Raw genomic sequence first — 23,473 nt, 5'->3', positions numbered from 1 at the left:
CCTTTGGTTTCTGCCTGGATAATTATCTCTTCATGCCCTTTTCCATTTACTTTTTGGAAGCTTAATGATTTTGTTATCAATTTCTATGAACATTTTTATGCCTTGTTCTAACTTTTTTAGAGTTGCCTGAATGATTTTCTAATTTCCTTTAATTTGTTGTTTATACTTTTTACAGAGGGTAGTCATTTGTCTTGATAAATCTTTTTTTCTTCTTCATGTATTTAGTGTTATAAAGGTTAAAATTCTCAAGCAGAGATCTGATATATACACAGAATCTGCCAAAAATGTATACACACTTCAGGAAAGGAAAAATAAATGCCTGGGAGCTCATGGCCACCACTTTGAGCACCTCTTGTAATTGTAGAGGCCAAATAATCTCATGATCTCTCAATAAATTTAGTATTAAAGTATCTATACAAGTGTTTCTTTTCCAGAAGCATATATACATTTTTTGGCAGACTCTGTGTCTGTGTAATATGTGTGCATATGTATGTGTATATGTGTGTCTATACATATATATTTTTTGATATCACTTTTGTTTTTAATATAATTTATTTAATTGTAAGTTTATATGATTTATTTTTAACTGTGATGGTTTGAAATTGCCTCTCAAGTTTTATAAAAATTAAGTAGACTCATGAATGGTCCAAGCCAGCTCCAACAGTGGGCTGTTTGTGCCAGGCAATGCTTTATCCATTAAACCCATTTTTTCTCTCATATGATGATTTTCTTCCAGGTACCCACTCAACTATGTGTTTCCTTTGGAGCGATCTCTCTATTATTTCTTCCATAATATTTCTCTCTACCTGCTCTATCAGTCTTTCTACCATCTGATTTTAACTTTGTAACATTAGAAAGAATATTAAAATAACTTACACTACAATAGTATGTCAAAGACAGTTATGTCTGAAGCAATAATAGTGCTAATATTCCAAATAACTGAATCTCGAGTAATGAAACCTTAAGTTTTTATTTTGTACATCAGGGAATAGAGATATTTCCAGACAGGTTTTTCAAATTATTGTCAGGTAGCCGGTAAAAAAATATATATATATTAATATATATTTATTTATTGGTACAATTTAGGTATAAAATAAACACCCAAGGATATACATATATATTTTTATGGACTCTCTATAAGTTAGAATATTTTTATTTGGGAAGAAAATAGCCAGTGCTTGGATTGAAATGATAATTAGTAGCTCAGAATTAGGCAATGTAGTCCTGGGACAGCAGGCTTCTTCTTTTCCCCTATTTTAAAAAACCTGCAATAAATACACATATGAACCCATGTTTCCACAGTTGTGAGATACAATAGAAGGGATGATGGCTGGGTGTGTGTACCCAGAAGTCACGTGTAGGTTCTTTCACCTGCCGGATGAACCTACTAAAAACTGTTTTCAGTATGTACTCTGTTCATCTTTAATGTGTCATCAGAAGAAAAATAATGTTTCACACTCTCTAACCTCGACGAATGCCTTCTTAAATCTTTACAGCCCATTCCCGATTGTCGAGAGATGTATGCTTGAGGCCAGCTACTTGCTTTCCACTGGGTTGGCTACTGTTGGCCATCGAGCCAGAGGATGAGGCCCCTGGGCCGAGCCATCCTCCAGCTGTGTGTTCTGCAGGCTCCAGTGTGTCCGCTCCCAAATTAGCTCTTTTGACCACTTCACTCAGCTACTCGGACCTAGTTCCATTCATTTCCTGGACATCAGGATGTCTAGGGAATGTAGACCTTTAGCTGGGCACTTTGCCACTAAAATAGAATCAGTTTCCTGTTTGGAAAATGGAGGCTGCGTGGGTTTCCTGGAGTCTGGCTCCTGCTCTGGATTGGATCATCAGGTTAAGGGTGTGTTATTAGGATGAGCAGAGACTCTAGGGCTTCTAAGACAGTCATATGACAAGGAGAAGCCTTAATGTAAGAGAGCTTCATAAACATGTGTATGAGCACATTACTGTGTGTGTGAGCATGTGTGTATCCATGTGTGTGTGGACATGGACTAGTGACCCAGGGTAGGGTGCTGGCTACCTGACAGCCAGTCCACTGATATTTGTCCAGGTAATTAATTAGTCATGCATTCCCAAGTCCTTTGCCTTTCATACCTTGAGCTCGGTCTGAGAGCCAGATAGCTGCAGGCACACTCCTAGCCCACCTTTGGAGACCAGTGTCAGCTGCAAGCTGCGCCTGTGTGCTTCTCTGCCCTCAGAAGGGGCGTGCAAAGGAGACTGAAGCAAGAGGGTGGACAGAGCCCTCTGAGGAAGGGAGACAAGAAGCCTCCAGCATGCAGAGCTGCCAGTTTGAAGGGTGCTGTGTGATTTTCTGATTCAGGAAAGAAGAAAAAAGGCTGTTTATTGGCAAACAAAACAAAGCTTTAAATGATCTAAGGAAAAATCTTAAGATGATTAGCATTTTAATTTCCTTCAGTTGTCAAATGTGAACATTTGGGGAATTAATAAAAATGGAAAATATTTCATAGGACACCCTCATAGATAGGTTATTTGGCTGTTCAACTTAAAATATAAGTTAACCCTCATCTGGCCTTCCAGATCTGGCCTTTTTTTGGTGGATAGTCTTCCGAAAAATGAAAGGAAGAATAATGGTATTTGAGCTCCCAAGTTATGACTGTCTGGATAACTTCAAATTAACATGTCACCTTATGTGACACCATATGCTTCACTGTGGCTACTTTGATTTAATGCTTCTACAACACAGAGCTATAAACACACAGGCTTAGATTAAGATGACATCATCAATAATAAACTGACTCATTTAAAAATAGAACCGATAATTCAATATGTTTATGTCATTTTCTCAAACAAGGCAGGGGGCATTTGTGTACAAGCACATGATGTGGAACTTCGGGGTGATCTGCTACCCACTCCTGTTTTTCTGCATCTACTTTGTTTTAAAGCATCATATAATTCCCTTGCTGTTACTCACCCCTGAATTAATTCTCTGCATTAGAAATAGTTTTATTATGAGAGAGCTATCGACTGAGCTCCAAAGCCTCAGTATGTCTACCTCTACCCCAGCTGATGTGTATAATTTGTCATCTCATTTGTTTTCACAACATCATGTTGCAGGAACAAAATTAATGCTGTTTTAACATAATTACCTGGGAAGAGATTTAGATTCTCATGCCCTGCTCATGCTGGGGATATCGGTTGGATGCCTCTGGTCTGACAAATGCAGATCGTGAGCAATGACACCCAGAGCTGTCACTTAACCAAAGGGAAATACTGCTTTCACTTCTTAGTATTGTGTTTTCTCTTGAAAATAAGCAGACTGCTTCTCACCCACAGCGAAGATGGGGACAAGAAGTGCTGGAGACCGCTCTCTTTTTAGATGGATGAGTTTTTTTTGCTGGGGACTCAAACTTACATCATGATTCCAGGGTGCACAGTCACATTTGTTCCCCGCTTTTGTTAGAGATGATGAGGACAGGATTCCTCTTCTCAACAAAAGCATGGTGGAGCACGAAACAGGCACACACAGATGCACACGTGCAATGCTGTGGGCATTGTTCTGAGCGCCTGGTGGATGTCACACTGTGTGCTGCACTTGTTTATAGCAGTGAACATCACTGCATATTCAGAGTGCCAGGGACTGAGTGGTGAGTAAGGCCTGAGCCCTATAAGGACTGGGCCAGACACACAAATCAAAAACTGTAGCAGAAAGACTGGAAGTGCCTGGAGAAGGTTTTAAAGAAGATTCTAAATCCCTACACATGAGGTGTGGGGGTTAAGAGAAGGGCGCGTCCAGACCTAGGGTCTTAAGGGAAGGATTGGCTCAGTCGCTTCCTGGACGGGAAGCATTTAAACCAGAAATACACATCAGCTGTGAATGCATTCGAGAGGAGCATAGTGAAATAATGAATTTATGCTTAAGAACAGCTTGACTACAATGGGGTAGAAGTTGAATATTGACCATAATATCCACCATAATTTTTGGATTAATTCTCAAAATTGGAGATTATGATTCTAGGGTGAAAAAAATGGAAGGACAAGGAGAGGAGAAAAGGTGGACTTTTTAGTAGATGTTTTTGTTCTGTAGCTAAAAGTTAAATAAGACAAAACTAAAGCCAGCTGCTAGCAGGGACATAGAGAAGGCAGTGTGTATACAAGGGGCATTGGCCAAAACGTACAACATTGCAACTAGCTGATCTGAGGCTTAAAAAGGGGAAGTGCCCTGAGGCTTGGAGGATAGAAAGATGGTGAAGTCATTGGAGAAATGGAGATCTTGGGGGATAGTGAGCATGAGGAGGGTTGTGAGCATTGGGAGGAACTATGCACTGCTGGAAGGAACTAGAGGGTGCTGGGAGGAAGTAGCAGACTGCTGGGAAGAACTAGGGGCTGCTGGGAAGAACTAGAGGCTTCTGGGAGGAACTACAGGGCTGTTGAGAGGAACTGGGGGCTTCTGGGAGGAACTGGGGTCTGCTGGGAGGAACTGGGTGCTGCTGGGATAGTTCATAATGAAAAACGGCTGTTGGGATTCTACACTATGTGCTTTCCGCTATGGCAGGAGGCAGGAGAGGAAGCCCAAAGGTGGGGTGATTGCTGCCTCCCATGGACATGGGAATGGAGAAGCTGAATTCATCCCAGCTTTGTGCTGATGTCTAAGAATTCTGCAGTTGGGTGAACTGAGCTTAGCTCCATGCCGTCGCACTTGTGTTAATCCCCACTTAACACAGAATGGCCCCCAAATGTTTACAGGCAGCGTCTCCTTTAACCCTTGTGACATGAGTGACTCCACCATGCAGAGACCAAGACCTAAAGAAGCTTGTCCTCTGCCCACTGAGTTACTATTGAAAGCAGTCTCCCCTCCCCATCCCCCCACAAGCTTCCCAGTCTTTCCTGACTCTGTCAGTAGTCTTGGTTGACGTTACCTGTGCTGATTAAAGGACACCGCCCTGCTGTGAGTGGTGTCATAAGTGCTCAGTGGTGAAAGCCGCAAAATTCTTCCGCTGAATTTACTTCCTGTTGTGTTCACTAAGAAAACAGGCTGCCTTCTCGTGTAGCAATCTAGACTCCTCTTTGACAGCCTGTGTGACTTGAGAAAATAGAAGAGATGTAGAATCAGAGAAACGGGATTGGAACCTTTTTCTTCAAAGGGTGCAGGAATTCATGTTGTGTAGGATCCTGAAAAAGAGATGGTGGAATATACCTGTCCCATTCCTACCTGAAGGTGTCGGATGTCCTCTTTCCTCGGCCACACAGTTCTTCGCCAGAGCAATGCCATAGGTCACTCAGCCCTCTGTTTAGCCTTCACCCTCCAGAGAGTTCACCAGCATCTCCTCTGCCCACGCTCAGGAGCAGGGGCTGGGGGTGGTGGCGGTCAACACAGCCACCAGGGGAGAGAGCTATGCTCCAGGGGCCCGGGACACGGGAAGGAGCAGCCTCTTGGGGGTGTAGAGTTTGTAGAGGAGGGCACATTCTTTCTGCCCCTTCTTTCCCCATCCTTCGAATGCAGATGTGCGTAGAGATGGAGCGGCCCAACTGCAGATGTTACCCTCGTTAACGTCCTGCTCTCATGGGCCATCTGCCCCCACACGTGGGTTGAAGAGATCGGTGCGCCCTCTGGCACACCTGATGGATTGCATTCAGCGCTCCTTTGTTTACTTGCTGCTTTCTACTTTGCCTGGTAGACCGGAAACACCCAGCGTGGACCTTTGCTTTTGTTTACTTCTGTATCCCTATTATTTGGGACATGTTTTGTTTTTGTTTGTTTTGCACTACTGTGATTGAACCCAGGGCTTTTGCACTGATTAAGCTACATTCCCAGCCCTTTTTAATTTTTTTTTTTTTTTTAATTTTTGAGACAGGGTCTTGCTAAGATTATAAGTTGCCCAGGCTGGGCTTGAATTTGTGATCTTCCTGCCTCAGCCTCCCAAAGTGCTGGGAATACAGTCATTCACCATCACACCTGGCTTTAATATTTGGGATGTGTATATCACTTATACTCAAAGGTCTTGCTGAACCGATGACTGAATATCTTAATGAATGAATGAAGCCCCAATCATGTAGCAGGCTTTTGCTGAAGGAAAGCCCTTTCCAGGTTGCCATGACTGGTGGTGTAATATTTCAAGTATGTGATACTGATAATGTAGTGGTGTTTGTATTGATGAGTAGTATGGTGAATATAGACAGTGTGAGAAGAATATAAATTAAAGGATTAAGATATATTAGTGATGAATTGAAATATAGTACTGCTATTATTCACCCTACGTGAGCAATTGATTTTTAGTAATTGTGTTTGGTTAAGTCCTCTTCACCCACCTAGTAAGATGGATAAGATAGCTAAAGTTAAGATGAATGGTTGGCGTACTATGGAGTGGATTTGGAATATAATGGATAAGGGAGCATTTTTTTGTCATGTAAGTAGGACTGTTCCTCATAATAGGTTAGTTCCTTGTGTTACTTCTAGTACTCATAAGTGAAATGGAGCTAATCCTAGTTTTACTATCAATGATAATATAAGAATGGATGAAATTGCTTGGTCTTGAGAATGGAAGATTGTTCATTGATCTGAGAATGGTATAGAGTAGATAATTGTTAATATAAATATTACAGATGCTGTTGCTTGGATTAGAAAGTACTTGGTAGCAGCTTCTGTGGATCGGGGGACTGGATATTAAAAAGAATTGGGTCAGGCTGTGGAAGCAATGGGTTCTGTCTAACTTAATGAACTCACTATTAATAACAAAAATCAGCCCCTCTGATAAAGACTTTTTCAGGTTCTGTTTATTGCTAACTAGAGCAAAGCCTGCTTAGTCTCAAAACAGCCTGTGTTACCTGCTGTTATCTGCCACCTTTGGAAACAGGACTCTGTCCATACTCAGCATCTCCATTAACAGAAACCATCAGGTGTGTGAGTCAGGCCTAATTGCTGCCTGGCCTCAGTGATATTTTGCTGTCACTTCCCTGTTGAAAACCAGATTCAGCATGGATGCCACAGACCTGCCAAGAGTTAATGTGCAGTGCACACAGCAGAATGCGCTGTTCTGAAACCAGCCATCCACCACGGAATTCTGATTTCTGATTGCAAATACAGCCTAAGCACAGCTTAGCCAGGGAAGAGGATTGCTCTTAGGTCAGGACTGTTTCTGGCTGCAGATGAATGAGGGTTGGGGTTGGGGGAGATATTTACTCTGCATCCAACCAATCAGCCTCGAATTTGTTCCTGTGAAACTTCACGAGTGGTCAACATTTCTCTGTTTCATAATTTTAAAATATTTCACAAATTTGACATTTGGTTCCACTTTAATAAAGGGATGAAAAGTCTCTGCATTGGTTAAAGTTTGTCCCAGAATGCTGCAAAGTTCTTAAAAACTTAGTGTCTTGAAATGATTGTCACTCACCCCCAAGACTTGCGAGTACTAGGGAGCTGAGCTGGGGGCAGCAGGAGGGCGTGGCTGGGCGTGGCTGCACCTCTCAGCATCTTTCCAGGCCCTGAAGGTTGTGGCATAAGGATGGCCAGGCCCAGGTGCACAGATGTTCAGGGCTGTGGTCACAACCCACCTGCCAGTGTCCCTTTAGCCGAATCAAGTCGCACAGCTGCCCCCCAAAAGGAAGAGCAGGCAGGAGGCCTGCCATGGGAGCTTAGCCATGGGTTCATCCAAAGGGTATGGATATCAGGAGAAGCCAGGAATTGGGGGAGAAATTGCAACCTGCCAATCTCCAAGCATTTTGTCACCAATTTTAAAACTGTGGGCATCTTTTTTCTTTGCTTCTTAACAGCTTTATTGAGATGTATTTCTTGTATCATAAAAGTCACCTATGTAACTGTTTGATCAGTGGGTTTTAGTATGTTGAGAAGTATATAATTCAGTGGGTTTTGCTACATTGACAAATGTGAGCAACCACCTTGACAGTTAACTTGTAGAGAATTTTCACCATTTCAGAAACTCTGTCTCCTTAGCTATCACTCCTGTGTCCTCTCATTTACCCCAGGCTGAGCCAACATAAATCTGCTTTCTGTCCCTGTAGATTTGTCTCTTGTGAATGTTTCATATGGATAGACTCACATGTATGTGATACTATGATGTAAAGGACTCCTTTCGCTTAGCATGGTACTTTAAGGTTGTTCCATGTTGTGGGACGTATCAATACTTTGTTCCTCTTTGTGGCTGAATAATGTACATTTTATTCATCCATTCATAGACAGCTGGTTATTAGGAATGATTTTCCTATAGACGTGTCTTCATTTCTTTTGGGTACGTAGCTGGGAGTGAAATTTCTGGGTCATGTGGAAAATTTCTATGAAATTTTTTAAAATTTAGAGACCATAGGTTTTGCACCTAATATTTTATTCATTTTATACTATTGGAAAAGGAATTCTTTTCTTAATTTTATTTTTGGATTTTTCATTGCAAATGTATAGAAATACAATTCGTTTTTGTGTATTAATCTTGTGTACTTGAAGTTTGCTTATTAGTTTAAGTATTTGGGGTATTCCTTAAGATTTCTACATTGGTGATCATGTAATCTGTGGATAGAGGCAGCTTTACCTCTTTCATTTCAACCTGGATGCCATTTATTTCTGTTCCTTGCCTTATTGTCTCAGCTAGAACTTCCAGTACAATGCTAAATGGAAGTTGTGACAGAACTGTGTGTACTTACAGTCCCACACACTCCCAGTATGTGAGGGATAAATTCCAGGGAGCTCAGTGCATACATGAAGCCTTGAGTAGCATCACATTCTACTGCGTTTTTTTCCTATACAGACATACCTGTGATAAAGTTTATAAATTAGGCACAGTAAGAGATTAACAACAATAATGAACAACAAAACAGAATACTTATAAAAATATTGTAGTAAAATTTATTTAAAACCATGAATTATTTATTTCTAGAGGTTTCCACTTAATATTTTCATACTGAACTTGACTGTGTGTAATCTAACTCTTGGATAGCAAAACCATGGATTGGGGCGACTCTTTTATACAGAAGCTGCTATTGAGTATTATGATTATTGTGGGATGTTGGTTAATAAACCAAGCTAAGGTGGACTCAATTAATTGTGATGTCTATTTTTTAATGTTACTGGATTTGATTTGCTAGTATTTTGTTGAGAGTGTTGGTGTTCATATTCCTGTGATGTTACTTAATAGTGTTTTCCCCCTTTTGTTTTATTTTGCCTACTGATGTCTTGTCTAATTTATTATTATGGTGATATTGACCTCATAGAATGAGTTGGGAAGTGTCTCTTCTGTGTTTTGGAAATTTTGTGAAGAACGGTATTATTTCTTAAATCATTTGGATTTAAGTGGAGCCGTGCAGGGTGGCTTATTCTTTTGAGATCAGTGACCCTGAACCCTCTTTCATTTTTGGCTCTAACAATGTGAATCTCCTCTCTTTTCTTCTTGGTCAGGAAAGCTAAATATCTGTCAGTTTTGATTTTTTTGTGACTCTATTCCATATGGTATCCTAGATTCCAAAGCCAGCTTTAATTTTATTAATTTTCTTCTTTGGTTTTGTAAATCATTGATCTTACTAATTTTCACTCTATTTTTGATTATTTCTTCTCTTCACTTTAACTTTAGTTGGCATTTGTTTTTCAGGTCTCTTAAGGAGTAAGTTTGGGTAACTGTCTCATGAGCTTTGTTATTTTTGATAGAAGCATTATTGCTATATATAAAAGCTCTTGCATGTACTGCATTAGCTGCATCAACAAGCTGTGGAATGCTGGGTCTTTACTTCCATTCATCTCAGAGTTGGTAAATTCCTTACTGGTTGCTTCTGCCAATTTGTTCTGTGTACCCAGATGCTAAGATTCGCTGATTGCTGTAGTGTTTACAACAACATCATTGGCATAAATTTCTCTACATGTTGGAATTCAAGGAGCTGTGTATTGGCATATAGGTATTATGGTTAGTGTTAGGGTTAGGGATACGTTTAGGGTTAGGGAGAGTGTTGGAATTCATGTGCCTGAGTATTGGAGTGTGGGTATGATAGTGTTAGGCTTAGGGTTAGGGTTAGAGTTAGGGTTAGGTTAAGGAATAGGGTAGGGATTCAAGTACCTGAGTATTGGAGTGTGGGTATTATGTTTAGTGTTAGGGTTATGTTTATGGTTAGGCTTAGGGATAAGGTTGGAATTCAAGCATCTGAGTATTGGATTGTGGGTATGATGGTTAATGCTGGGGTTAGAAATAGGATTAGGTTGAGGGACAGTTTTACAGTTCAAGTATCTGAGTTTGGGTATTATGGATAGTGTTACTGTTAGGTTTAGTGTTAGCATTAGGGATAGTGTTGTAATTCAAGTACCTGAGCATCAGAGTGTGGGTGTGATGGTTAGTGTTAGGGTTAGGCTTAGAGTTAGGGTTAGGGATAGTAGTAGAATTCAAGGTCCTGAGTATTGGAGTGTGGGTGTCATGGTTAGTGTTAGGGTTGATGTTAGGGTTAGGGTTAGGGATAGTGTTGAAATTCAAGTTCCTGGGCATTTGATTGTGGGTATTATGGTTAAGTTAGGGGTAGAGTTAGGGTTAGGGATAGGGTTGGAATTCAAGGACCTGTGTATTCGTGTGTGGGTATTATGGTTAGTGTTGGGGTTAGGGTTACATTTAGGGTAAGAAATAGTGTTGGAATTCAATTACCTGACTATTGGAGTGTGGGTATGGTGATTAGTGTTGGGGTTAGTGTTAGGGTTATCTATAGGGTTGGAATTCAAGTACCCGTGTATTGGCATGTGGGTATTATGGTTAGTGTTAAGGTTAGGGTTATGTTTAGGGTAAGCAAGAGTGTTGGAATTCAAGTACCTGAACATTGTTCTGTGGGTATCATGGTTACTGTTAGGGTTAGGTTTAGGGTTAGGGTTAGGTTTAGGGATAGTGCTAGAATTCAAGCACCTGAGTGTTGGAGTGTGTTATTATGGTTAGTTTTAAGGTTAGTATTAGGGTTAGGGTTAGGGATGTTATTGGAGATCAAGGATCTTTTTTTTATTTTTTATTTTTTTTGGTACCAGGTATCGAACTTGGGACCTTGTGCTTGCGAGGCAGGCAACGGAACCACTGAGCTAAATCCCCAGCCCTGGAATTCAATTATTGACTATTGGAGTGTGGATATTATGGTTAGTGTTAGGGTTAGGGTTAGCTGTATAGGTATTGTTGGAATTCAAGTACTTGAGTATTGGAGTGTGAGTGTTATGGTTATTTTTAGGGTTAGGGATAGGGTTAGATTTAGGGACAGTATTGTAGTTCCAGTACCTGAGTATTGGAGTTTAGGTATTATGGATAGTGTTAGGGTTAGCATTGTAATTAAAGTACCTGAGCATTGGAGTCTGGGTGTGATGGTTAGTGTTAGGGTTAGGGTTAACATTAGGGTTGGGGATAGGGTTAGGTTTATGGTTAGGTATAGGGTTAGGGACAGTGTTGGAATTCAAGCACATAGGTATTGAAGTGTGGGTATTATGGTTATTCTTAGGCTTAGGGATAGGGTTAGGTTTAGGGGCAGTATTGCAGTTCCAGTACCTGAGTATTGGAGTTTTTATGGTTAGTGTTAGTGTTAGGGTTAGGCTTAGTGTTAGGGACAGTGTTGAAATCCAAGTAACTGAGCATCGGAGTGTGTGTGTGATGGTTAGTGTTGGGTGTTATGTTTAGTGTTATTGTTAGTGTGATGGTTAGGCTTAGGGTTAGAGTAGCAAGTTTTGCAATCTAAACTTAAGCATCCTTGAAGTATTACTGACATGCTGATGCAGTGTGCCCTGCTGGGTCCCAGCTCTGTCAGGTAACAGGCTGAGCGACAGTGGAAAAATGTCCTGACCTCTTTGAGTGCCAGCGTTTTGCATTTATAAAGAGGAAACGCCATCTGTGTGAGCAGGTTAGTGCTCAGAGTGAAATCGGTGTGTTGATGTGATCCCGGAAACACAAGGACCTTGTGCTGTCTCTGCTAGATGGGAGGCTGCCACTAGCTGGAGCATGGGTAAGCCTGGGTGGGATGCCACCTGCATTCCCTGCGGTGCTGGAAGCTGAATGTAGCCCAACCTCCATGGGATTCCACTCTGCACAAGAGGGGGAGACAGGCATGCGAGACCCCAGGGGATTCACTGGGATCCTGGTGCTCAGCCCCACTCATGGTGCATGCAAGGAGCTCTGTCCTCCATTCTGTCCCCAGCAGGGTCACCTGGGGACCTACATAACAACAAGGAAGCTTCTGACAGAGAAGCCAGCCACATCCCAGGTCCTCCTACACACCTGCTTTGTGCCTGCCGCTCAGCCCCCCTTCCTGGGGCCACCCTCCTCCCCCGCTGAATGCATCCCAAAGACAGAACACGCCACTCAGTCATGGAGGACTGGACGGTCACTGAAACACAGTGCAGTGCAGAGGTGCAGACATCAGTTCTGGTGCTGAGGCCTCAGTTCTGGTTCCCCCGGAAGATGCCATGACACGTGTGCCTCATGGGGGGCTTGTGGGAATTCAGGAGACCTGGGGCCCTCTCTTCTCCATGTCCTTGCTTGGTGATGGATGGAAAACACCAGTTTTAAAGGTCTTTTATACTTAGGTATTTAAGGAGGAGGGCACGTCAGAGAGAGAGAGAGAGAAATTCCTTATGCAGCAGATGTGAGAAATAAGTGGGTATATATAGAGACACCTAATAACTCTGTTAGACATTTCACAAATTACATTAAGTCTAAAATTAGTTTCTATGCCAAGAAGTTTTATGCATTTGATTTTTAGAAGGAATGCATTAAATAAATAATTTTAGCATCAGAAACTGCGACACAGTAGTTAAATACAGGTTGCTCACTGCCCCTTTACTCTTAAAAACATGTATATTTTTCCTCATTCATTAGAAAAGTGGCATGCACCTCCTGCTTTACAATCCAGAAGACAGTGAAGAAATTGCCAGCAGTAAAAGTTTTTTTTCTCTTGTTCAGAGTATTCTAGAATTTCATTCAAGTCTTTTTTGCATTTACATATTTGCATAATTGACATTATATTGCATCCATAATTTTCTCTTTTGTATTTTACACTGAGTATTATATGATAGGCATGTTATCATCCTTAAAATATTCTTCATAGACTTGTTTTTGTTAGTGTCTGTTTGAACACATAATAGTTATCTTGGTTTTGGGGAATTGGTGAATACAGATGACAAATCTCGGTCATTCTTATTCCACAGCCCCTCCCGCTCTTCCCTCTCTCCTCATCCCCTTCTCCATCACTAAAACTCCACTTTTTTGTTTCCTATCATCTCTCCTTTTTATTACTCTTGCATTTTATTTTTAGATGTTGTATACATGAGAAACTGAAAGATTGAACTTTGTGAGTCTGACTTATTTTTCACTTAACATTATGGTCTCATGTTCCATCCATTTCTCTGCAAATGACATGATTTCATTCTTCCTTATGGATGGCTAATATTCCATTGTGTATACCCTACATGTTCTTTGTGCCTTTGTCTGTAGATGGGCATCTGGGAGCTTCCAGGGCTTAGCTATTGTGAATTGTGCAGTTACAAGCAAGGGTATGCACAGATCACCAAAGAACGATGTGAGATATTTTTAATGGTTGAAGCTGAAATAAACATATGTGCCATATATCTTGGATTTTCGGCTCTGGGGTAAAATATTTTTATATGTGGAGTTTGAAGCCCAGGGAACTAAAACTTCATGGGCTCCAAATATAACTGAATGGTTGGTTTTTCAGAAATGTCCTTGGAGCTGTATTTCCAGCTCTTTCAGTGCACTCTTGAAATATCTGGTTACAGCAGTGTGATTGTGCCTCCTGCCCTACTGTATTTGTATATGGCTCATGCTTCTATTTTAGCAGTCACTGTATATATTACATTTAGTGTATGTGGTGCCAAAATGTATCACAGAAGAATGTCTCATAAGCACCTTCACTTGCAGATATTGCTGTTTGTTTTTCTGTAATCACCGACTATGCAAATGGTGTGGACATAATGGATTCTCTTAAAGTATTAGGTCAGTGAGTGAACACATCAACAAATGACTCATTGGCTATTTTGAGATCTTTTACTCTTCAGAAAAGTATGAGAATTAAATAAGCCCTTCAGGGAATTTACATCATTGTCATATATCTGGAGGTTATAGGCAGAAGTGAAAAAGTAAAGCTAATATAAATTTTGCATTATAAATGAGATTAATAATCTACAAAGATTCTCTTCCTTGTACAATATGATGCCCTTTTATAATTTAAGGTCCAGAAGTCTTCCGAACTGTTGCAGAGATCCTGAGAAATTTGGAGGCCTCTTTCAGGAATATTTTCTGTCAAATGCTTTTTCCTAAGAACTAAATAGTTTTCTTTTTGTATAATGCACATTATTGTAAAGCTGGGAGTGTTTTAGTTCAAACGACTTTTGAAAGAATTTTAAATATAAACATGCATTTGTACTTATTGGCAATTTGTTAGGTAATTATTGGAATTTAGCATGAATCTTTCAAAGTCTAAACAAAATATGGTCAGGGCGACAACTTCTCCTAATGACAAGAGGGCACGGGAGGTTTCCTCCCCACCCAGGATGTCCTCACCCCATTGTGTAGCGCATAGAGCTTCTGATTTATGCTCTAATTGTGTCACTTGCTTTCATCAAAGTTTTCTGGAGAAACTGTGCATTTCTTCACACCAAGTAGAGCGTTATTCTACTTTGGTGATATCCCACACAGAACCTAAATTTCACACTTGCCAGCAACTGTTCCAACTGACTCACGAGGATTAATTCATTCTGTGCCCAGACGACCTTGTCAGTGGCTGCTAACATCGCCTCCATTTTCTTCTTGAGGCACCGAGGTCAGAAGCTTTCCCTGACTTCCCAGGACCACCCAGCTCAGAGGTGGAGGGGAAAGGCTCAAACCCAGGCTGTGGGGATCCATCATCGGCAGCGCCGACACTACATTGGGTCTCATCATCAGAATCACTAAGAGTGACAAGGTCAGGGGTGCATCTCCACCCAGGGACATCCCACTAGGACTGACTGCTATGCCAGGCACCACTGCGTGCTCTCAGAGGGGTGTGTGCGGCACTTCAGTAGCAGAGCCCTTCACCCGGAGGCCCCTGTAGCCTCCAGGCTCGAGTCCTCTGTTACATGGACGCCCTGGGGTGGGGCGGCTCTGGGGAGGGTGGGACGGGATGGTCTGTGGGGAGAGTGACACTGCTGCGGAGGAGATGAACGATCGCTGGACACTCTCCTCCTGCCCTTAGCATCCTTAGAGATAGCTAAGCTGGAGCTTTAGGGAGAGGCATCTGTGCGCCCTCATGCATGTTTATCAGTGTCCCCAACAACTTCTCAGTCACCTGTCGCGTGTTCCTCTCACAAGGCTGGGACCCTGCTGGCCCAGGCACAGACCTCAGGGAGATGACATCTGACAGCCTGGGGTCAAGGCAGAAGGGGGCACCACAGGCTCCAGGGAGAGAGCACTTGCAAGGAAGGGCTATCTGGGTCTCTGAAACCTGCTCACATTCCCTGGGGACTTCTGTCTTCTCCACACAGATTTAAAAAATGATCCAACCATAAACATGTCTTGGTTAGCTCCACTTAGGGAAAATACAGTGTAACACCCGATGTTACACTTTGATACATTGTATGCAAATGGCTATTGGAAGACTTTGGGCATCCCATTTGTTCATATCCGTCAGTGTTAGGTACTAGGTGTGGAACTGTGTAATATACTTGAAATCGATGCATGCACTTGGATAGATCCATCCATGAACAAAGTAGACAAAGACTTCGATCACCCTGGTTCTTTGAAGTATTTGTTTCATATCGATTGGGTCTTTGTTAAGAGGCTGTTGTGTGCCCAACATCATCCTGGGTCCCTGGGATGAAGCAATGGAGAACACATACCATTCCTGGAGGCCTCAGAGATCCCTGAAGCTTGGCAGGCTGAGAGTAGGGTCTGAACATGACACGGTGCCATTGCATGGGCACCCATGCAGTGCCTGTCCTGTGCTCTGCCACGTCGGGGATGGTGCCTCTCGGGTCAGAGGCTTCCCATGCAGTTGGGGGCTGTCCGCTGAGACTGGGCTGAGTGCAGTCAGGAGAAGCCTTTCACATAACAGGCAGAGACTGTAGTATCGCTTCCGAGGGCTGGTTTCCAGCCTGCCCTCTGGCTTTCTCTGACTCAGAACTCTGCTTCTTTCTCGGTGTGCATTTTCACTGTTCCTCTTTTATCCACAAGGTGTGGGTTCCTGTCTGTGACAGACAACATACTTGGGCAACAGCAACTGTTTCAGTGACTTGCAGTTAACTTCTCCACCCCAGCCTTTTGAGAATCCAAAATCTCCCCAACAATTTGGAGACGTTACTGCCTTTTTCTGCCTGTGCATGAAAATGGACTTAGAATTTGCCCATCCTAGGACAGTACAATATATAATATATAATGAATAATGATGGCCATATTTTTATTTGACTTGATCCTCAGGTTTGGTGATGGTTTTATACTCAAAGTTTGGCTCTATAAGGAAGAAAATCAACCTAGCACTATTTCTGACTGCTTGAAACTCAACTTTCCAGGGGTCCAGTTTAAGGTAATGTTAATATTCTGCTTTTCCTTTGAGCTGAAAACATCTTGTAAGTGTACTTACCTTGTTTTATTATATTCATTTATTTATTTTACTTTTTGTGGCCCTGGGTATTGAACCCAGGGCCTTCACACTGAACTATATCCCCAGCCTCTTTTATTTTTTTTTTTAAGTCAGGGCCTCACTAAATTGCTAAATTACCCAGGCTGGGCTTGAACTTGCAATCCTCCACTCTCTGCTTCCCAGCATACTGGAATTACAGACTTGGGACACCACATCTGGCTATTCTTTTACCATTTTATTCTATTTTGTCATAAGATACTAGTGGCCTTCTGGCCTCTTTATGAAGAACTGGCTGTCTCTCCCTATGTACCCAAAGTAGCACGGGCAGCTAATGTTCCTTGATCACGAGACAGTATGGCAAGCCTGCTTGGCCACTTGTTCGGCTGCCCAGAGCAGGCCATGATGATGAATTTACCCCTCTTACCAGTGTGCAGAGCTCCTTCAGCCAGGTTGGAAGATTACCAAAGTTAATTTCTTCCATCCTTTCGCACTTGGTCTATGGACTTGGAAGTCTGAGCATTGTTTCCCAGGAAGAGCCCTGTGCTTGGGATCCTGCTCTTGCTCAAAACGATGCTGTCAAGTGTGAGCTGGACCGGCATCTTCCACATCTGGAGTCTGGTTAGACCTGCAGAATCTCAGGTCCTGAAGTACTGACATCAACTGTGCATTTTCACAAAGTGACCCCATGATTCCCATGCACGTTACACTTTGAGAAACACTGTCCATCATTCTTCTGCATCACTCTGTGATCCTGATCTCTTGTAACTCCTAACGGGCAGTGGTCTGTAAAGTCATTTTTCCATGTTGATTCGAACAACTACTTGGTGTCATAGGAGGAGCGCGTTGTGCAGGACTCTGTCGCTCAGCCCCTGCCCCTCTCTAAAGGACCCTGTAAAGCAGAAGTCACGGTGGCCTCTGGCTTCCTTGAAATTGAGAATCAGAACACTCTGACCAACAGTCGCTCAGCTAACGGTGAAGGCAGCTGAGAACTGAGTCCATGTCCCAGTGTGCAGTTCAGGGCAATGCCAGACACCTCTGGATGTCACAATTGCTACTTTTGGAACTTCTGTCGGCAATTTCTGACCCTTCCAAAAGGTCCTCCCTGTCATCACAGCAGTGTGGGGGCAGAGGAGCAGTTTCCTCCAGGTAAGTGCCACGTATTAAAAATGCCTCCTGGTTCATCGTCATCAGCAAGGATCCGTTGTGAACTCTCAGAACTGACCCGCACATCTCATTGGGACTTAGGTGTGTGGTTTGAAGAAGTGTCTGAATTTATGCAGAACATAAAAGTGGTATGATCAGTCTTGCTCAGTGATTTCTAACTGTGTGATATTTCTCTTGCCTTTTTGTTTTTGTTTCTAGGGACAGCGCCTTAATTTGTTGGAGTATTATGTGCCCAAAAGATGGGGCTGCCTAGCTGACTTGTTCAAAGTTCTAGAGAACAATAAGAACTTCTTGAATATCGAGCATTATTCCATTAACCAGACCACTCTGGAAGAGGTATAGTATTGTCCCCGGAGTGCTGCAGCAGATTCCACGTTGGTGTCCTCATGGTTTATGATGACTAAGGGTGGTGGTGAATGGATGATTTTTGCCTTCCAGGAGAGTGTTCATAGATAATCTCTCCCCTTCTGATAGTTGCAACCAAAAAGTTGAGTGTTCTTATAAGTTCCATCTATCTTCTTCAATTCTTTCAGGTATTTGTTAATTTTGGTACGGAACAGCAGCAAACTCCACCTTCTCCTCTGGATCTGCCCACTGAGGTTCACTGCCCTTGTCACCTGCCTGTCTAACCTAGGGAAGGAATACAGCCTGGTGTTTCCTCACCATTGATGTCCAAACTTCAAGCAACAAGTGCAGCTGAGGAGCCTGAGGGTGTGTTCCAGGGAGTCAAGTTTTCTTCTTTCCTTCGTTGTCCTCTTTGAAACTCTTTATTAATCACCTGCAAACCAAAAGGGGATTCTTTTCTGTAGGTTTTTGGGGAGCCCCTCATCCCAGCAGAGTTTACCCTGTTGCCTAGCTGGGTGGGTACCAACTTCCTTGGTGTGGAGGCATGAATGAGTAGACCGAGTCCACACTGAGCTGCTCTGGATGGGGACACAGGCCCTGCTTCACCTTGCTGGGGAAGGAAGCCAGGCCCCTCCCCCTGACACTGTTCACAAACTTTCCCAACATGCTTGTGTTGGAAATGGCATCAAGGGCTGTTTTCTATTTTTGCCATCTTTCCACTAGATAGGCTCACATGTTTTAAAGTAAAAAATAAAAACTCAATAATTTAAATGCAAACTTTTCCTGAAACTGGGTGACACTGTGCGGTATGACATGGGAAAATTGCCAATTTTTTCATACAAAAATGCTTTTTAAAATTAAGAATTAAAGGGCATTTTCAGTCAACCAATTAGCACACTAGATTTTTATGTGTCTTTTTAATAGTCTTACCAGAATCTCACAGACTATAATTTTGTGGGATTATAGAAAGAAACAGAATGTGGATTTGTTTCTTAATTTGGATGAATAATTACTTTTTTGATATTCCAAGCTCTGTGATTTCACAAAGCCTGATGGTTCTCGTACTGGCTGCAGTGGGATCTCCTAGAAGCTAGTAGAAATGCAGATTCCCAGAGCTGGAGACTTTCAAAGGCTGGAGCTGCAGCCCAGCAGTCTGGATTGAAACAGATGTGTTCCAATCTGAGAACCAAGAAAACACCACGTTACCTTCTAACTATACAAGCAAAGTCAGCAGAGTAGGCAATAACTACACATTACCTTTCTAAGTTTTTAAGTTTTTCTAAAAATTATGTCATTCTCAGAATTGTTGTCCTTAAAGATGTGGCTCTCAAAAGTTATGTTAACCTGATATTTTGCATCTTATACTTTATAAAATGTATAAGGTCAGCGTATCCACCACTGAAAATAATTTCTTGTCACACATTTCTGAGCATCCAACTGACAGTGTTTTGCTACAGCCTTGGTAGATGACCACGTTGATTTCATCCTTAAATTTGGCCTTGCCCGACTTGGGCATTGAGGACTAGGAAGTCGTGATGGAAGGAAAACACTTCGTTGTGACATTTCTTTACTGAAACCAGATTTCATTAAACTTGTCTTTTCCTGAATATCATTATCTCAGAGATATATTTTAATGGTAGGAATTAAGTCAATCATGGGTAGATTTTACATGAGCTATTCTGAGTCTCAGGGATCACAGAAATTATGCATTCTTAATGAGTTACATTTTAGGTTGTATGATTTTTTTCTACAATTCTAACATAGTCTCAGTCTCAAAATGGAAGATGTAATCTTTTTGTTGTTGAATCAATACATACCAATTTGTGAACTCTGAATATATTTATACTTCAGTGAATAAATGAGATGTGCTGTAAGAAAACGTGGTTCTTGGAATGTAATTGTTGTTTTTGTCAATATATTTCTCTGCATCTTTATTTGTGTCTTTAGGGATCCAATTTAATTTAGGTAAGAAAGAAACGGAACTACTCAAGGTCTTTTAAAGTCGGAAAGGTTAAAATTTAATTGAGTTTTGCTTTGCTGTGTTCTGCTCTTAGGGGTTCCTTTTTGGTCTTTGAACTGCTGTGTTCTTGAAGTTTGTGCTTCAAGGAGTGCCTTTGAACAACACACAGGGGGAGAAAGGAACCCAGTGTGTAGAGCCGTCAGTCCCACAAGACTGGACACAAAGGTCAAGTCCTATGCTAATGTTGAAAATGTCACTGCATCTATAAGTCATGCAGATATTTTATGTCTTTGAAGTTAAACATTTGTCTTAAGACCTTTGGGCTGAAGGTCACATTTAACAAACCACACTTAAAGACTCTTGAACTTTCTTTTGAGATGATTTTTGAGTATTTTATAAGGTAGAGGTAACAGGGATCATTCCAGTTCCAATAATCTAGCATTTATTATATAGTTTATCTTTACACAGAGATTCAAACAAATGATGAACTAAAGCCTTAATGCAAAAATCAAGATTATAAAAACCAAACAAGGACTATATTTTTAGAAGAGTAAAGACAAAGTGGCTTAAGATTATAGTTAAATTTGTTTAATGGATACTAAATTGAAAAATAGCTCAACAGGACTACTCCAAAATATCTCACATAATGCACACACTGCACTCTCCTACCCGCACATGATTAGTATTTATACTGGTTTCATCACTCCTACTCAAGTGGGTGTGGAGTCATTTTAAATATTCAAACTGATTGGACATGTTTCTCCTCTGGCTTTTCTTTTACTTTGTTGCATTAGCTCAAGTCAGAGGACTTTTATCTGTGGAATAGCAGACTTAGTTTCACACACTTGAATAATTCAAAGTCCTTTCATAATACACAGAAACACACACACACACACACCAAACCACATATCCATTTCTTTAATATTGAGGGAGCCCATTTTGTAGACAGAAGTAGGTGGTGGGAACCATAATAATCACGATGGTGGCGGAATAATAAATACAAGAGCCAACATCTTTTTCCTTTAGGAGCTAACAGCAGGTCGGGATGACAAGAGGAGATTACAAGCAACAAAGCCCTCTGCTTTGAGGCCACAGAGCCAGCTGCTATAATCGAGGGTGTGGGGACAGCCTTGTGTGATGGTTTCCACCTGGCTGGACCTTTACAGATGGAGACTGGGAAAGACTGCATTTGAGGCTAAGAGAGTAACAGAGCAACTCAACAGTTATTTGATGAGCAATGGATGTTTGCCTGTTACTTTGGAGGAAACTGATACAGGGGTTCACAGACATCTCAGATCTTGTGACTTTAGAACTTTCTTTACATTCCACAGTGGTTGCTAGAGTAATGAGAGAGAGAGAGAGAGAGAGAGAGAGAGAGAGAGAGAGAGAGAGAGAGAGATTAGACTAAGGGTATGAAAGCGCTGTAGTTTTTAGCCAACTTCTGGTCACCCTAAAATGAAATGAAGGTTAGCATTCTCTACTACAGGGACACACAAAGTTTTGTGGCCATTGTGGATGGGAACAGAATTGATAAGGAGGCAGGGCGGGCAAAGCTGGCTGGGTAAGTGGGCAGGGCCTGTCAATTTCAGAATCTCAGGGTGGAGCCAGATGATTCTCAGGGCCCCATATGTGAAACTTCTGGGTTCCCAAGAGAAGTGGGAGGCATAAATAAGAGAGGAGCCACCCTGAGGGGCCTGTGGATCCCTCACAGTCACCCACCCTGAGTCTAGATGCAGGGTGCACTTTTATTTTTACTTTGTATCCTTTTCTCTTATTTGGCCCAAGTTTGCTCTGCAGAGCTAGTCCCCTTTCCTCACTCCTCATTTTCAAACAAACTTCTGGCAGTTTTTGGCTTGTTTCATCCATTTTTTTGCTCAGGACAAGAAATACCTGGAGTACTTTTGTTTGGCGAGCTGTTTTTAAAGGAACTACTCAACAACAGAATGAATTTAATTTGATCAGGTTGAGGAAATTAAGTAATGTCAAATTATGTGATTATCTTTAAAGAAATCCAGGTTGGAAGAATATTACTATCTCCAGGATTAATATTGTATGCTAGGATCTATAGAGCAGATACCATTTATATTTACAAATATTATGGTCATATTTAATGACATAGATGAGAAAAAATGCTTTGGATACTTTCCACTTTGTCTAAATAAATAGCATTGCCATTTGCACAGTGAGAATTCCTGTGGAGAGCTTTCAAGGACAAAGGTCTCCTGCTGGACAGGGCTGCAAGAGGTTACAAGAAGTCAGGAGTGCTTTTAATTATTGGCTGTTGTTTTTCATCACAAAAGATGTGCTTCACCTTCCTAGGCATGATTTTCTTTACATTAAAGTGTTTTAAGAAAAATAGGGTCCACTGAATCAAATGTCCATCTTAAGCCTAACAAATTCACTAACTTAATACACCTATTTTATGAGCACATCCATCTTCCCAATAGAAGGTGACCTTATGGTCACCACATTTGTCATCCTGTGGACAAGGCTTTGTACTGTGCAATAGCATCTGGTCCTGAAGTGTGTGCACCTGGCCCCAGGCCCCTTGTGACGCTGATGGTGAGGGTCTTGGTTCTTTCCTAATCCCACTTGGAATCAGTGTCATTTTGGAGCTTGTTCTGCCCAAACACAATTACATGAAAACTTTGTTGGCCTTAGCACAAATTGAAATGTATTAGAATCATGGGAGGGATCTCAGAATATGGTAAATGCTTAAATTTAAAAAAAAAAACAGTAAAATACACATTGCCATGAATCCCCCTTAAAATACTCCCCTGATGTCAAACATTTTCCCACTGCTCATGCCACTTCTGAAGCAGCTCCGGAAGCCCTCTTTCATGAGTATCTTTGGTGGTACTACCATGGTTGTCTTGAGGTCCTGAATAGATTTGAAACATTGAATTTTCCTGGTCATTTTGACTGTGGGGAAAAGTCGCACCTTGCCAGATCTGGTGAGTAAGGTAGATGAGGACCCACCCACTCTGGATGTTTTTATGTCTGCCCTTCCATTAGATGGCGCTTGGCAGCAGCATTCAACATTCAGTATTTTTGATCACACCCAGTGAAAGGGGACTTACGGACCTGCTTTAGAAAGTGGCAGGAATGATGGCAAAAATGTCTTCAAAGTGAAGAAGAATATTTTGAGGGGGGATGAATGACAATATGTCTCTTTCTGTAATTTTTAAAAAATATAAATCTTCATGGTATTTTGTTCATACCTCCTCCTTTTATCAGTATGGCATGGTAACGCAGAATACCCAGACTTTAAAAAGGAGTCCCAGTGAAGGTGCATATTATGCAAACTATTTCAGAAAACAATGAAATTCTGTCCATCTCATTATGACACCAAAATAACTTTGGCACACAAATTTTTGCAAGAATAGAAAAAAAGACAAATATTGAGCAACTTCATGATAAACATGGATACAGAAGTATTGGCAAGTGGAATTAAATAGTGGA

At 41.6% G+C, this 23,473-nt stretch overlaps 1 protein-coding gene across 1 annotated transcript in view; it reads left to right on the top strand.

Moving 5' to 3' along the window:
- The window catches only part of Abca13 (ATP binding cassette subfamily A member 13), a 267,945-nt gene extending 248,011 nt beyond the window's left edge, over window positions 1-19,934 (top strand). Inside the window, exons 38-40 of the mRNA XM_087196525.1 lie at window positions 16,380-16,485; window positions 17,905-18,042; window positions 18,240-19,934. Of these exons, the coding sequence (XP_087052651.1) occupies window positions 16,380-16,485; window positions 17,905-18,042; window positions 18,240-18,335 (340 nt within the window). The 3' untranslated portion in view covers window positions 18,336-19,934. The remainder of the gene's footprint in view (window positions 1-16,379; window positions 16,486-17,904; window positions 18,043-18,239) is intronic.
- Window positions 19,935-23,473: the final 3,539 nt, after the last annotated feature.

The sequence above is a fragment of the Heterocephalus glaber genome, unplaced genomic scaffold, assembly GCF_053883595.1.
Source record: "Heterocephalus glaber isolate CG9 unplaced genomic scaffold, H.glaber_assembly_v1.0 deba00001610, whole genome shotgun sequence".
Lineage (NCBI taxonomy): Eukaryota > Metazoa > Chordata > Mammalia > Rodentia > Bathyergidae > Heterocephalus > Heterocephalus glaber.
The sequence above is the reverse complement of the archived record's forward strand: the minus strand, read 5'-3'. Positions and strand labels throughout refer to the sequence as shown.